Raw genomic sequence first — 17,461 nt, forward strand, 5'->3', positions numbered from 1 at the left:
CACTCCTCTTCACCATCCCACCAGGGGGAATGAGAGAGTGGCTGTGTGGGGCTCAGCCACCTACCAGGGCTAACCCACAACCCTTTTACCCCCCGTGCTAGTTGGAGGGTTAGGTATTCGTGTGGCTGGATGACAGCCACCTAACAAAATACACAGAACATCCCTATTTTATCTGAAATTTACCCTTAACACTACAGTTATTGCATTCTGCACTGAAACCACCTATTTGTGAAGCAGCAAGATATTTTGAGGGTTTCTTTTATTCTAGGTATCAGGCATTCAAAACTCTAGGTTTTAATAGCACGTTCTCATCTCTGCAAAGTGATGACACAATCAACTATAGCAACTCAATGCTCTATTTTTAAGCTCGTGGTTTAACTATTTTTCTATACCCACAAAATTCTTAAGATCAAAAGGTAGAGAGGAAATGCATCTCTGTGCGGCAAGCAAGCAGGTTAACTCAAATCCAACACTTTACTTCATGCTCAAACCCTGTGAAAGAGTGTCACTTGCCCCTACCAATAAACCCCACAATGCTAGAAGTTTCTCTCAAACCAGAATGCATCAACAGCTGCAGACTTTCCTCCTGAACCTTTTAACTAATGCAGTCACAAAAGGTGTTCAGATATTAATGCTGAACCAGCATACTTGTTAGCCACAGAAGTTTGTCTAACTAAAAGGAGTGAGTCTTATTTTTGCCTGAAAATACATTAGAACCTGTTGTAACTATTATGCCATTTAAGAGTCCCATACACAGAATAGAGCTGATGTGAAAGAAAAAAAAAAAAACAAAAAAACAAAGAGCTGATTGGAACGTTTCATTTTCAGTGTTTGCTTCTATTTGTGATTCTGTGGCTGTACCAACCCAGATGTGTCTTTGAAAGAGAAACAAAGGAAAAAAAGAAGTGTAAAAGCTGCATTGTCCTAGTAGAATGCAGCAAGTTGGCAGGAAACAAGCTCAAGACAAAGGGCCACCCTAAATTCCATCGAGCTTAATGAAATCCCAATCTTCCTTTTACTGTGGGCCACAACAAATACAGCAATTTAGTACTTTTGTTAAAGGCCACATGAAGAGAAAGTGAAGTCTAGATCAGTCTGCGAGAGCAGGAGACGTCACTCCTCACCAATGTTGGAGCAAGTGCAGTTTCAGGAGGCACTTTAGTGGAAAGGAACAACAAATCACTTCAGAACACAGGAACTAAAACAGAACAAGATGCATGCGATTCCTTTTGCAGAAGTGCACTTCCCAGCTAGGTGCTGCTTCCCTCGCACACCGACCCAGACACCACATGCAGCCACCTCAGCTCTTTGGGCTCAGGGCCTGCCAGTGACAGCAGCCACCAGAAAGCAGCACTGCCCACCTGCCCTTCACAACCCGGTTCCACATCAGTACTTCTATAAACTTAGCCAGCACTTCATCCCTGAAAGTGAGAAAACAGCTACTAGAGAAGGCAGAGAGGTTATCGTTATGGAGTTTGATGAAGCAAAGAGTAAATGCTTCTGGCTAGCCTCGGTGGAGCAAGTTAGCACACAGCCTCTCTGCAGTTACAGACATAATTCCTCTGAGCAGCACAACTGCTCACCCAGTCCAAAGAGACTTCAAAGCCAGAGTACAGTGCGTAGTCCCCCAGAACACTGTCCAGATTAATAAATCAAAATGATGACCTAAGTTCCCGGTGCCAACAAAACCAGACCTTAAGCTTATCTCATTAACCAGCTTTGATCACAAATGTTCTGCACACACAGAGGGCCCTTTCTTCCACAGGAAAGGGCAATCAGTGAACAGTTTATTACACAGTGCATACACACATTTCTTCTGCAAATGCAAAGTTTTTTCACATCTCATACCTGCTTTGCACTGCCTTCCATAACTTCAGTACTCAGTGTATATATGCTCTGCCTAAAGTGGGGAGGACGAAGAAATCAGCTACTAAGAAGGCAATTGGCTTCAAGTCCACATATCTGCTGTATATCTGCTCCTATACGCTCCCAATGACATGAATGGGAAGGAACCTTACTACACTGCATATAGCCTCCATACAAGATTTAAATTAATGTATGCAACAGAAACATCATCTAAATATTTAAAGGAAAAACATGAACAAGTTACCTGCTATAATGCATACCAGCACTTCCTAAATGAATATTAAACAGTTACAGTAATGTGCATTTTACCTTTAGGCTGCAAGTCATGTCTATGTTCAACATCAAGCCACTTAAAAGCTGTTCATCATCATTTCCTTTATATGTGGGAGAACACTTCAGGAATTACTATGCAAATATTTACCCAAAGATAAATTAAAGCCAGGTCACATGAATGCACACTTACAATGTAGGCAGAAGTGACATAAATTTAAGAAGTGGATTTAATGTTCGTGTTGTCACAGAATCCAAACTGAGCTGTTGTCACCATACATAGCGCCTTCAGTGCTCACGTCTAAAATAAATTCAAGAATTCTTCTGTGCGTTTGTTTCAGTCAAGAGTAAACATTCAAGTGGAAGACCAATTCTAAGATACTCCCATTTGCCTTATTATTTAAATACACAGATAGAAACATTAAATATATCGAAAGCTTGGGAGGACCATCTAGATCTCTTTCCCACACCCATGCATTGAGGTAGGAAAGTGCCTACTTTTCTGAGAACTAAGCAACTTACTTTACAAACGTTGATGCTTATAGAGCATACCTCAGTTTTAATGAGTGAGAGAATAGTAACAAGTTTAAGCACATCCGTGCTGGCCCATCAATAAAAGAACACCACCTACTGATCTCGCGGTTCCTCACTTTGGTGCTGTTACTTGTCTTCAGCAGAATACCATCTCTAACCTGAAGTTTTTTAATTTGAATATGAAAAAGATCGGACATACTGCAAAAATGTAGGAGTAAAAGAATGAGTCAGTAAGGCTCCTCCCACAGTTAGTTCTCAGGCTGGTATTTTAGAAGCACCTCTACATTACCGCTTCACTAGAGCAATTTGATTCCAGCCAAACACAGCATGAAAAAGGAGGTATAAAAAATGGAAGTCACACAGAGCTGTTCCACAACCACAGAAATAGAATGAATATCAGGTCAAAGTCTGAAGGCAAACAATGGAGTGCGGCTATGGTGCTTTCTGCCATTTGGACAGCATTAAAATAGAGATTAAGAACTTGTGATCACAATATACTTCCTCATGAAGGGGACATTTGCAGTTAATGCCAATGAGAAAGAGAAAGAGAGAGAGAGAATGTTCTACCATTTAATCATTTTATATTGTACATATATTGCCATGTGATCTATTACATCCCAGCACATAAGTAGCCAATGATTTCTATGATCAGGATAGGCTAGGTGATGCAGCAGCATCCATAGCCAAGTAACACTAAGAACCCAACTCTCACAAATCACAACAGGCGCATCTGACTACAAATGAGATGGGTATGGTGGCAGCCTCAAACTTAGAGCAGCTCCCAGCAGTCACCTGTTTATGTCCCACAAGCACCCCCAACCAAGCCTGATGCATCCGCTACTCAGAGAGCACTTCAGCCACCTGCCAGCAGCTGGGCCCCTTCACCACTCGTGCCACAGGTGAGGTTTCTGTTCCATGGGAACATGACTACGGAGTTCCCAAAAACCAACAGATAATCAGTCAAATTCTGATTTGGAACCCTTCAAAGAGCATTCTGATTTGATAGTGAATCTGAATAAGAACTAATTACTAAGTACGTCCCACTGTCTGAACATTACCAAATACAATATAGTGTAAAGACAACGTTACAGGGCTGAGGGATCACATAACCCACATCCTTCCACTGCACTCCAACATCGAACGTTTATGAAGTGTATTCCAGTGAAGAACGAGCATGCAAAACAAAAACAGACAAAGCCCTTTGGATATATACATTTAGAAAAAGAGGTCCACAAAGACTGCAGCTGTAAGAACTATGACAAAATAGCCCCAGCTGAAACTGAAGTGCATGGTATGCCAGGCTTTGAATTAAAGACAATCTGTACGAATGTAAATAAGAAATGCAAACAGATTTTCGTTTCTCAACTAATATTCTTTAGCTCAAAGCATTCAATACACCTACAGACAGCAAAACCTCAGAGCTGGCTGTAAATTCATGCAGCTCAGCTTGTTGCTAACTCTACACTGAAATATGTCAGATCCTGAGCAAAAACTGATGAAGTGCTCAGCAGCTACAAAGAGAGCAGACACCACTTCAGTTCTGCATCTAGATACTATCTGAGATTATTTTATTTACAACTGTTTGGCTTTCCTTTGTTGAAGTGATTAATGCATTTGCAGCTGCCCCAGGACCGCTTATCAGGAGCCCTCAGCGTTCCAAATGTGTGACTGAGTAACAGCAGACTCCAAACCCCACAGCACAGAATACAAATGCCAGTGAGACAATACAGATCAGGTATGATTACATCCTCTAACACCGTATCATATACACTGAGCTTTAGACAAAGCTCAAGTAAGGGAAAAAGCCAGCAGTAAATTACAGAAGTATATCCTTAATTCCATGTGGAGAGACATAACACATTCTTTTTTGAGAGAGAGGATTTTTTTTTTTCTTCCAAACTTATGCAAGGACTTCACAGAAAGCAGCAGGGCAGCTCTGCATCCCTAACCCCTGCATAAGGAAGGCACTGGGGAGCACGGTCTAGGGCCTGACTCACCTTCATGCCCCAAAAACACAGCCATTAGGGCCAAATTTAGATCCTGGTGCTGGGAACGTGCTAAGACACCCAGGGTAGGTTTCAAAACCAAAAGCATTGTAAGTATTTGGAGATGCAAGCTGAGTGCCTTTGAGGCAGAAGTTCATCACTTCATTACCACAGAAAGAAAAAAGAAGGGAATGGGAATAAGAGATGAACTTAGAACAAGTTGTGCTGGGACAAAAATAAAGCATCCTCAGCTACCCAGGTGTTGGAGCAAGGTCTGGACCAGATGAAGCTGATACATGGCAGTTGGTTCTCACATGAAATATTAAATTAACCAGGCTGTACTTCTCAGCCACAAAAACGACGGAGTTAAGAACATTCTCAAGGCACAAAGAGCTGGCAAGCACTGCCAAATTCCATAAAGATTAGTCAGCTGTACTGGTTCCGGCATTTGGATGCAGAAAATACACGCTGTGAATAGACCAAATGACCTCTTAAGTGCATTGGCAGAAGTAAGTGTCGGAGTCGGGCAAAACCCAAAGATAATCCGCTATTTCTTGAGGTCAACTTCCAGTTTCACTTGACTGAAATACAGAACATCCCAGAATTAATACTTCATCAAAACCTTATGCCATAAAAATGAAGTGGATATTGGCTAGTTCAAAGATGACAAAGAAGAGAATGAGGTTATTCATTCTGTCATAGAAACTCAATACCGCTGGTGTGCAAAAGGGTTTTCCCCTCCCTTAAGAGGAAGTGCAAAAAGGCATCCTTCCTCCCTCTCCTCCAAATACCTTCAGGGAAACAGAATCACAAAGCAGTAGGGATGGAAAGGTTTTGGAGATTTACAAGGATAGAGAAGAGCTCTTCTACACTAATGAAAACACTTTCTGCTCAAACATGAAGAATGGCACGCATGCCAGTCACTGATGAGGGGCAGCTTCCTCCAGTCTCCTGAGCAGGGTGGTCTTTCCAGATCTGGAAAGAGGGATGTGCACCTAGCAGCATTCCTTTCACAGTTACAGTCCAGCACAGCCCTACAAGGAGAAACTTCACACAACAGTCAGTATGAAAGTTGAATAAATGTTCTATTTGCATATACATTACAACAGTACAGAGACACACCATCACAGCCTTCTTTTATTTGCAGTTTGATGCCATTCATCATTCAGACAGGTCAGCCCGATGTACTTTCCCACCAGCTAACTTGCTCATTCTTTCAGTGTACGTGAATACAGTTAAGGAGCCCTAACTCCACATATACCATTCTCAAGCATCTGCAAAATTACATTTCCCTGAGAAATTTAATGAAAATCTACACGAAGAGTCTACAGCAAACAGAACATAACGTAGGCATTTTTATTTCACAAAAATGCTCAAAGCTGACCAAGTGATAGGAATACTTTATCACAAAGCACTGCCAGCAGTACTTGCAGTGTAACAACACCTTCTCATTAACGGGGACTATTATATCACATTTTCCCAGCTCACATTCAGGCACTGGTAGAGAGCCCACGACCGACAGGTTCAGCCACAATGTGCTGTGTTCACTGTTAGGTGTGAAGGCTTTACAGCAAAGTAATTGGACCTACTTCTGCTAAGTGGTAGTTTTATTGCTACACACCAGAGCCTTGAAAAAAGGAACGACACATGCAACAAAGCAGTCAACTCTCATTTAAAAGAGGCTAGCAGGTAAGGAAATAGTCATTGTCCGTTAAAGGGAAAAGAAAACCAAATAACCCAATAACATCAGAATTTGCTGGTGTATTGGTCACTTACGATTAATGATTTGGCCATCTATAGAACCTGCAACAGTTCTGGCTGCATTATCAGAAGTCTCTTTTACACCATATATTCCCTTAACAAAGTTAGGCTCCAAAACATAAAAACTACAAAAACAACGAAACCCTGAAAATTCATTTGTCTTCAGCAAGTCTACAACAGTATAACAATTAAATCATCAAATTGTAGTCTGCATCTTTGAATATTAAACTACACTTGTCTAAAAGCAATATGTAAGAATTATACTTCGCATTCACAGCTTAACAAAATCTTGTTTTTATTTTCCTTCCCAGTTTAAATAAATTCCTTCTCTGTGCTCATTCTTCCCCCTTTACAGTGCATGAGAAGTTTCAGTTCTGAAACAACACTTAAAGAATGCCAATAGTTCGCTACAGCCTCTTTCAAAATGACTGTATGCAACACGTTACGTGGAGCTGAGACCTGTGCTCTCAAGGCAGCTACCAACACTACATCCTGGATTCTGCTATACTATCAACTTGGGTTTTATTGCTCTGAAATCCCCACTGATAAGCCAAACAGTTAATCTGTAAGCACACAATGAATAAAAGGGTTCATTTCAAACCAGAAAAATGGAAGACACTTATAATCACCACAGCATTCACATTTGAATGACAGCTAAACATAAAGACACATCAAGCATTCAGCCATCTGGAAAGAAGCTGGGATTTTTTCATATTGTCTATTCTCAAACCTTTAAGACAAGAGTCAGAGGTTGAGCGAGACTTCCATTTAGCGAGATGCTCTTTTCATATCTATAGCCATTAATAAACTGCAATATGAACAATAAGCCAGACTTCTCCACTTCCTCTGAATTCAAAAGATGGTTCTGTCATACCAAGCTAAACAATGTGCGCATACTGCCAGATGTATGTTACATTTGAAACATCTGAAGTTATCCAAACAGACCTACCTACTGCCATTCTCATCTCTTTAAATACCAGGTATTTAATAAAACTATGACAGTGTGAAAATATGGCATTCTTCCAGACAAGCATACACTGCCAACAACTGCAAAATTCACGCTGTATTAAAATTTATATAACCAAAGTGGGTATTCAGTCTATACTCTGAGTTAAACAGCAGAGTTAAAAGTTGCTGGAGGAAAACAGTAAGAAGCACCTTGCAAGATAGCAGAGCCCCAGACAACAAGAAGGAAGACACAGTCCAACTTTAGTGCTACATTTTTTGATGCTGTCTGAAGGGAGTAATTAAAGAGAAAAAAAAAGTGCACCATATATACAAAAGCAAATTACCTACACCCTCCAGTTTCTGCCTTGCTGCAACTACTTCCTCAAAATGGTCCAAACCCACCATTTTTCCTGACTCGTGGGTTAGAGGGATGACACTGGCGCACTCCCATCTCACTCACCTTGCTTCAGGTGGAAGCAAATGAAAAGAGTAACAGTTCTGACTCATTTTGCTCTTCTGGCAGGTTCAAACATAGACATAAATAAATAAATAAATAAATAAAGGATTGAATGCCACAGTAATTGTACAGGGAAAAAAGACTCAGAAGCAATGTACTTGAAATGCACAGGCTGTGAGTGTTCTTTCAAGCATTTCTGAGCTATGCTGGGTATTTTGAGCAAAAATTAATTCTCACTTTTGCTATTTGGAAAGCTAGTGGAGCAGTTCCTATTGGAGTCCTTCAGGTCAAGTTACCCAAACAATTGCTCCCGAAAACATTAATACAGAACACTTCATTGGGTTTTCAAGTGCTAATCTTCTTGCCTAACACAAAGAGTTGTCACTGACCATCCATACTGCTAGGTTTCCACTCCCACTACCTTTCCCCCTACCTTTTTCCACAGACACATAAGCAAACCATGCCTCACAACCGTGTTGCACCAACGTTGGTCTCCGAGCACAATGTCAACACATCAATGAACATTCCTTTCTTCTTCTTCTTGTCTCGTGTAACCATTTCAGATTTCCAGCTCTTTAAGGAGTTTTCTTTTTGCACATTACAATGCCAGAAACTCTTTAAACAGTTGTTCAGAGCACATTTGGTACAAGCAGCAGAGGAAAATTAATTGTGAATTGGCAGCAGCTAGTTTTTTTTTTTTTTTTTTTTTTTGTCTGAGCATCATTCTGGAGGAGCTGAGGACATTAACTCCCTTTAGTCCCTAAACATCTCAGCAAGTCTTTCTCATGTAAACCTGGGTAGATTCAGTTCTTTTCTAATCTTCCATTCTTTGGCCAAAGAACAGGTTGAGGTACCAGAAGCAAACGAAGACAGCCAAGATGCCAATATCAGCTAAAAAACGCTGTAATATTTCTTAGATAAGGGAACCAATAGAAACAGGCTGACTGAACGAATGCAGCACCCAACTTCTGGGAAATATGCTGATAAAGAATCTGACATCAGCATACTGCTGGAACCTGCCCTGCAGAACTGGAAGCTGAGGGTTGGATCTAGAGGAGGATACAAAGACAATTTCTGCAAAAAAAATCTCAGCACAGTGAGTATCCCAAAGAAAAAACAGCTGAAGTTAATCAGTCAAAGCAAAGTAAGCCATATTTTTGGCAGGCTAAAATAGACCAAATATTTCCTAAAGTCAGAAAAATTAAAAAAAAAAAAAAAAAGCTTGTAAAAATGATCCAATAGATTGTTGACAACCAACTGGCATTTATTTTATTAGGAAAAAATTATACGTTAGCAAAAATCATTATTAGAGTTAACAACTTTTTAGCTCAAGATGAGTGGTTTGGAGTTAAACTGCGTTTTCAAGAAGAGTTCACATCTGACTGATGGAATAATGTCTTCATCTCTCTTTCCTGTGGGCTTAAACAGTCAGTGACTTCCTTTTCCAATGTAAGCCCTTTGGAGACTTCAGGGAGCCAAACAAAACAAAACAAAACAAACAAACAAAAAAAACCTGCTGTATCATCTTTAAAGGGGAATCCTAAAGCAGAAAAAAAAGGAAGTCCAGCCATCCAGCTGCTCACCTCCACCCATCGCACGAACCCTGCAATGCCATGTACCAGCCTCTGCTGGACAGCAGTCATTCATCTTCCTGCCTATCTGCCACTCATATCAAAAGGATCTTTATTACAGCCTGGAAGAAGGGGCTTCATTCAAGAACTCTGTGGTGTTCTTTTTCACAGCAGAATAATCAATGAAGAAGAGCAGCAAAGAGGCTTCGCTGTAGCAGCAGCTGCTGCCAGCACACACCCACCAACCCAGAGGACAACGTGCCTGAACCTCCCAGTGCAGGACTATCACCAGGAGCAAATGTGAGCACTGGAGCAGGGCCACTGCACCTGCCACAACAAAGCAAAGATGTGTGCTCCTCGTGCAGATACTGGTGGCGCAGAAATTACACATTTGCACTAGATAGTAAGGCAAACTTTGATGACATTGAAATATTGCAGTGGTTCACTTAATGGAGGTATCTATAGCAAAATCACTACGCCTAAGAAATAACCACTTACAGAAACAAGTCTTACATATTTCTTCTTTAATGTAAGGCTACTGATCCAAAGAAGTCCTATCTGGTGCATTTAGGAATTTTGTATAGAAGAAAGTTTGCTGTACATGGAAGATTTTGAAGTAAAACTGCACAAGGCATAAATTACTGGTAAGTATTAGAGAATTACCACAACAACGTATGAGGAGCAAACTTTCATTAAGGGAGGTACTACATATCATACTGCACAGTCCTTCCCCAAAGGTCTTGCAATGTGTCAGTTCGTTAAGATTTGCACAAGAAGTAGCATCTTCAGTTTAACAGTGTTTTTAGGGCACGGCCTGGTCAGCGGTATTTGAAGCTTGCCTCTGTCAACAAGTGATTCCCACGAGCCTGTCTCATCTGGTCAGCCGGTGCCCAACATACAGTAGGTATATCCTTATGCTTAACCAAAATTCAAGAGTGAAATACAAAAATCACAAAGCAGAATCTGTTCTCAACAATACAAACTCCTCGAGCCCTTCAGCACCAGCACAGCCATGAAAGATGGAACACAGGCATCTTAATATGGGGCTGGAGGGAGTTTTCAGTAATGAAGCAATAGGTCTTCATGCCTAGGAATGCTGCAGTTATGACATTAGCGTCATTAGGAGAGCCTAAAGAATGTCACGCTCACTGGGGGAGGAAATCTGCTGCTTCAGTAGCAGGATGCGAGATGGCTCGGTATGGCGCAATCCAACTGACTTACCATACGGAGCAGCTAAGGAGGAAAGCAGTCACACAGCATAACCCAAAGACAAGAACTGCATCCATTAAAAGACAAAAACTTCAGGTTTTCAAGAAAATACCAACAGAATACAACCCTCCATATCCCAGTACTTAGAAACACACTGAAGTGGGATTTTATGCAGCAAGCAAAAGCATCTCTCAGTACCATCCCATGCCAGAAGGAATTTTTTCTAACATCAAAACTGTCATACTGCATGGTACTTCCCCAGCTGGAAATAAAGATATGAAAAACGCTGTTTGGGGGTTGAATTTCTTCTTCACTTCCCTACAAGACTACTCAGAGCTTGTGCACATATGGGCAAGGAGCACCAGGAATCAGCCACTACTGAGAACTTCAATGGCTTCCATCCACAGCTGCTTTAACGCCCACTTAGTGCAAAATCTTTGCCGTCTCTCAAGCGATAACAACTGATAGTACTCAGAACGTGATAAATCCCATCTGGGAGACAAAAATGAAAGCTCTGTGTTATCACACAGATTGATGTCTGACCTGCACTATTTCCAGGAGGAATTACTCTCATTTTGCCTACCGAATTTCCACTAGTTTTACCCAGCTCTACCCTTTAGCAGAGCTTCTGCCCTCAGACAAATTAACATCAGCTAACTTTATGCTCAGCCAAAAGCACAAGTTACTGGCAGCAGTCTGCTTCTTAAAAAACAAAACAAAACAAAAAAAACCCAAAGGCATCCAACAACTTATTTTTCAAGTTACATAAGTACACAGAGTCTTATAAGACGTTTTGTATGACAAGTCTGACTTTCAGTCCAACAGCAGTTTTTGTTTGGATTATAAACACCTGTTCAAAAGAGAAAAGGAGATTGGAAATCTACCAAAAACTCATTACATCAACACTACAACACTAGTAGCTATGAAGCAGTACAGAAGCAGACTACAACCTTTTTTTTTTTTTTTTTTTTTTTTTTTTTGCAGAATCGATAAAAAAACACTGCCACTTTTAACTCTCAGTGGTTCAGAATCACCTTATAAATTTAATTAACTATGGGACAAATAGAAAGCCACCAGCAGCAGCTCATATACAGCTCCCCCTCCCAAAGCCTATATATAACACTCATGCATGGAGCAACATGATCAATGTGTGGCAGGTATTCAGCAATAAGCCTACAGCACGCTGCTCAGAGCATTAAGTATTTATACAGCTCAAAGGACAGAGCTTCTACATCTTTGCCAACTGATCACAGCTATAGCAATCCAATTCTTCCATGCTTAAACTCGCGATTTCTTAACTTAAAAATCCAAAGGACAAAGTGAAATTAGCAGCCCAGGACAAACAACTTATAAAGCAAGTTCCAGGTCAAGAGCATTGTGGTTCCTGTCAAGTCATCCCTTAAGAAATGCTCATAAAAACACACACTGTGAAACTGACTTAAACTATGGAAGGGTTTTGTTCTGTTATTAATTAAAGTAGGAGAAGAGCCCACTTTAATCAGAAGGCGTTGTGAAACCGCCATTTTGACTGCTGAGGCCACAAACAAAGGCACACGCCAACTTGGAGAAACTCCTAGCCTGGCTTTCACCTGGTCCCCTTCCAAGACTTCAACAGCCCCACCTAACCCGAGCGGCAAACCAGCAGACCAGCAGAAACACAGCACGTGGTCACGCTGCAACAATGAATCCACGGAAAGCTAAGAGCAAAATATATTTGTCAACAGTATCTCCTGCTCAGTCAATGACAGTTACCAGTGAAGGATACAACTCATACAAAATAAACAACTCATCCTTCTGCCGCTCTGAAGTTATTTCCAGTATAAGTGAGGTATCACTGGCACGGTTAAGTCAATAATGGTGTTATATAAAATATTTTGAAGTAATTGCCTCCTTCCTTTTCCTTTCCCCCGCCTGCTCACGTGGATTCCTTTCCTGGCCATGAGTCAGCTGCCATCACCTCACACAACTGTAATGGAAAAGCAGCGTGTCGAGTTGTATTCTTTGTTAGCTTGCTATAATAGCAGACAAACCTGAAGGTTCTCACAAACACCTGATACCTTCTGAAGAAATACGTTTCTGCAAACATTTTTGTAAGCACGGAGTTCTGACTAAAACAAATTGCCGTCTCCCTCTCCCCCCACTCAGCGTTTTCAGAGGAACCGCAGGGAGAAAACTGCAGCTCCGTCTGCCTGCTGGCTGATTTACAACTGCAGTACATCATCCCAGAAAACCATCACCTTGTGGGGCACACAAGACTAGGGAGGAAAGGAATGATCTACTTTTTCTTTAAGTAAGAATGAGAATGTGATGTAGACAGTCAACCTGCGGCTCCTCCAATCCATCTAACTTGGGAAGGTGGCCAATACCACCTAAACAGCTCACCATTTCTTCCCCCACTCACAAACACATCATCCTCAAATCAACTCAGCCACTGTTATTACTGCTTCCCATTCGGTCTGGCTGCCAACTGAAGTTACCAGCACCACCGCAGAACCAACTGCTGGCTTTTGCACAGCCTCTTCAGTGGAAACACACATCCAGTGCCCATCACAAGTGTTTATCAAGCCCACACAAGACAGTCCAACTAATATTTGACCACATCAGCACTCCCAACAGGAGGCCCACAGACAATGAAACTGCACTCACTTGAGCAAAGAACCCTAAATACAGGTAGCTAGCAAGTGCTCCCCAGGGCACCATAGAATACCAAACTACTGGAAATAGCAGAGAACTGGGCTGACAAGGGATTGCTGATGCTGCTGGATCCACCTACCAGCAGGAAGCCTGAGAACACACACTTCCCAGCAGCAAAAGTAGACCCCAACTTGCGGATTCCACCAGACATCACTGCACTGAAACACAGTTACCTCCTGAGATGAGGCACTTCTCTGAAAACTTATCTACAAGCAGATGATTAACAAAACATTTTCTTAAATCCAAGCCAATTCACATCATGCAATCCCAGAGCAAACATTCTCTTAGTCGACACTGTCCCAACGGAGTGTTATATTCTCCAGAATCAGAGATTTGCCCGTTCAGAACTACAACAGTACTCTAAAAATCACTGCTAAGATCCGTAACGGCAAAAAATAGTCAGTTTTGTTCTTCAGCTGTAACAAAGGCCCTGTATTTTGTTTCTGTTAATGGCAGCAAGTGAGCTTGCACAATGAAATTTCACCAAGAAATCGAACCGAATTTGCTGAGAAAACCCAGCAGGCTGCAACAAGCCATTGCTTGCTGAGTTCTCAGCTATTTACCAAAAGTCTCATGGAAATGCAAGACTTGGCCATTTGTTGTCTCAACAATGTAAGTGTAAAGAGGTGCCGAGTACTGTAAGTCTATCACAAACAGAAATGCAAATACCTTACAATATAAGTGAATTAATATTCTAATCTCACATCTTCCCCTTTACCAGACACGAGAAATCCATTGCATGACTGCAACGTAATAGCAAAATTCTGCTTCCAGAAGAACCCTTGAAACACAAAGCCTCTCACACACATTTCTGGGGCGTTTGACAGTACCAAAACAAAGACAAAATTCCCGATGCCTGTATCCTAGCTACCTTCTTCATTTTCCATTCTGCAGCTACGAGGGATGTTCCGATGTTCCTTACACCCATTTTCCTGCCTTCTCCAAATACTTCATGCGCTGTAACAATAACATTTTCCACTTTGTTTTTTAAAAGTTGTTAACGCTCAAAAATTACATAAAGCACACCAAGTGCCAACAGCAACAGCAGTATTCTGCCACAGGAAGCATTCCAAACATTCTAAATACGTCGAAAAGGAAAACAAATCTTCACTTATCTTTCACACAAACCTGTTCATGCGCCCACACCACTGAACTGATCTCAGCCGATTATCCTGAAATAATCCCATTCTCTGGGTCTCTGAGAGTCTATGCTGTAGTAACAGAAAGTTATGAAGTTTTGAAAAGTTAATCGTAGAACGAGTTGGGAATAAAAGAAAATGGCAGAATACCCCATCCTTCCTTGTCACACCGGCTGGAAACTCTGCAGAAGGCAATGAGATGAACCGTTTGTGGAGTGAGCATGAACTGTCAAACCAACCCCAATTTTTGCCTCTGCAAAGAGCACTAACTCCAGATAATGTTTGATGAGATAAGACAACAATCGATCTCCTTATCTTTTTGGCTAGTTCCACTGCAAAACGTGTAAACTACACAGAGCAATTAATCAAAGCACTGCCAAAAAAGAAAACTGCTTAAGCTTCCAGTGAGGAAGGGGGAGAGAGAGCACATAAGTCACCCAACTTTTAGTGACTTGAACTAAAACAGGCTCTGTATTGCTCAGGCCCTTAGGCTGCTTCTCCCCACTCTGCAAGTCCTCCTGCAAGTTCTGGACCACCACTGCTCAATGCGACCAGTGATTTCTGACCGCACGGGTCCGTGCCTGCTGTGCCAATGCACAACGCAGAACAGGGAATCAGTGATGTCTGAAGTGTGAACTGCAGCCTCTGGCTGTCCTACACAGGAGACTGGATGCTTCAGACCTCACGTCCTCTGAATGCGGCGTACCAGATGACTGCTGAGCATGAGAACCATCATCTACAACTACCACCTGAATAATAAACGGGATACAAAACCTTCAGATGTGTTACACTGCACATCCCTTGAGATGCTGGGCTTTTTCCCCTATATGCGAATTGCTGAGGCTTCTGGAACAGGCAGGGCCTCACCTAGAAATGCAGAGATCCTCTTGTCCCTTCCTTAAAAACAAACAAACACACACAAAACACCAAGAAGAGGAAGAGAAGAGGTCGTGGGGCTGTGGGGACACGAGTGGTGATGTATTTATACTGAAGGTTTTTAGGCCACCTTTCAGCTATGGCCATGACACCGACCGCAGGCCCATCACAAACATGGGCTGAAGTCAAACTTACACATTCTTACACAAACTTTAAATTTACACATTCACCTCATCTGTGACAGCGGTTTCTGATAAACCCCCATTCCTGAGCAGCGGTGAGAGGCCCATCTCAGAGCTCTGAGGCACACTTCAGCACACATCGCACCAACGGTTGGCCGTAACAGCACGAGAACGCTACCAGCACTTGGCAGGTATTGCACACACACCACATTCACTGGAAGACCTTTATACAAAACGTGTCAGGCTGTAAACGTAAAGGCCACTGAAAGCGCCGCAGACAGTGACCGCTATCAGCTGCGCTCAGCTGCTCGCGATGGATCTAACGCATCAGTAGAAGTTTCCCTCAGAATAAACCTGCAAAGCAGAACGAGGCCGTTGCTCCCAGTTCCACTCTAGGGTCAGCACACAGCGTCAGGCAGAAGAGAAAGCAGCCCGGGGCACCCAGCGGCGCCCGCAGTGCCCGGCGCGGGGTGCAGCCCTGCCAGGCCTCACGACGGCTCGCAGCGCAGCGCAGCCGGCAGCTCCTGAGCGCAGTGCCAGGCCTCCCACCAGCGCCGCGCGGAAGCCCCGCACCTGCCTCTGCCCGGGGGGGGGCAACGGGAGGGTATTTTTCTGTTCCTCGGCACAACCCGAGAACTCCTCGCACACGCCGGCGGTCGCCTCCCGACACAGGCGGCACGCGCGGAGCAGCCGGCGCGGGACCGCACGGGTTCGATGGAAGCGGCGCGTGTTCCGTTTGTGCCGAACCAAGTTTGTTTGTCAACACGCAGGGCGGGAACGCGACGAGCCCTCGGGCACCGGCCCGCACAACCGCAGCGCCCCGCCGCCCGCACGGCCCCGGCCGCACCCCGCGGGGGCAGGCGCGGCCCCCCGGCCTCCCGTGCGGGCAGCCCGCCGGCCCCGGCCCGCCCCCCGCGCTCACCTTCTCCTGGGCCTTGCGGTAGCGCTGCAGGGCCTGCTGGGTCAGGTCCCGCACGCGGAGCTGCCCGTCCTTGCAGGGCACCACGATCCCGGTCCTCCCGAAGCACACGGTCACTTTCATCTCAGCGCCGCGCCATGCCCCGCCGGCCCCGCCAGAAACGCGGCCCGGCCCGGCCCGGGGGCGGCGCAGGTGCGGTCCGGGAGCGCCGGCAGGTGCGTGGCTCCGGCCCCGCGGCGAGGGCGGGCCGGCAGGTGCGCGCGGTGCCCCGGGGCCGCGCACGGGCAGCGCCGGGAGCGAGGCCGCGGCCGGCGGCCTCCTTCCGCCGCGGCGGGCCGCTGTGCCCGCCCCTCCCCGCCCGGCTTCTCTCCGGGGAGGCGCGGGCCGAGCCGGGCCGGGCGGGGCGGCCCCTCGCGGCGGGGGCGCGGCGGGGTTCGGCTCGGGGCGACGGGGCGCGGCGACGGGCCGTGAGGGAACGGCGGCGGGGTCTCGGCGCCCCTCGGGATGCTGCCGCGAGCGCCGCGCGAGCCCGGGCACGCGCACGGGGTCACAGCACGCGGCCGGGGCGGCGCGGGCTGCGGCACGGGGCGCGGTGCGCGGCCCGATCCGAGGCGACGGCGTGCGGCTGTGGCGGGGGTCAGGCTGGGGCTTAGATTTTGCACCGGTGGGCACGGCCCCGAGTTCCCCGATTGCAAGCAGCGTTTGAACGACGCTCGCAGACGTGGAATTTGGGTTTTGGGTGCAGAGCCGGGAGTTGGACTCGACGGTCTGTGTGACCCAACGAGGGATGAGCCGTGACCCCGTGGCCGTGCGGCCCTCGCTGTGTGAAGCAGCGAAACGAGCCACGTGAACGCGCGCCGCCCAGCCCTCACCTACCGCCGTCCGCCCCACGCGCTGTGCTGCAGCGCACGATACGATATCCGCTGTGCCCCGTGCAGCAGCACACAGACACACGGCCCGCTGCAGCCACAGCCCCGTACCTTGCATGCAGCAAAGCGACAGCACAGCTTGCCCTGCGTCCCGCCTTCCCTGCTCCGTGTGGAGCCGGGC

General features: G+C 45.0%; 1 protein-coding gene across 1 annotated transcript in view; it reads right to left on the minus strand.

Annotated features, from left to right (window-relative positions):
- PARD3B (par-3 family cell polarity regulator beta) overlaps positions 1-16,590 on the minus strand; it is a 368,137-nt gene extending 351,547 nt beyond the window's left edge. The window contains exon 1 of the mRNA XM_015289524.4: positions 16,415-16,590. Within this exon, the coding sequence (XP_015145010.3) occupies positions 16,415-16,534 (120 nt within the window). The 5' untranslated portion in view covers positions 16,535-16,590. The remainder of the gene's footprint in view (positions 1-16,414) is intronic.
- Between the last annotated feature and the right edge of the window lie 871 nt (positions 16,591-17,461).

This window comes from Gallus gallus, chromosome 7, assembly GCF_016699485.2.
Source record: "Gallus gallus isolate bGalGal1 chromosome 7, bGalGal1.mat.broiler.GRCg7b, whole genome shotgun sequence".
Lineage (NCBI taxonomy): Eukaryota > Metazoa > Chordata > Aves > Galliformes > Phasianidae > Gallus > Gallus gallus.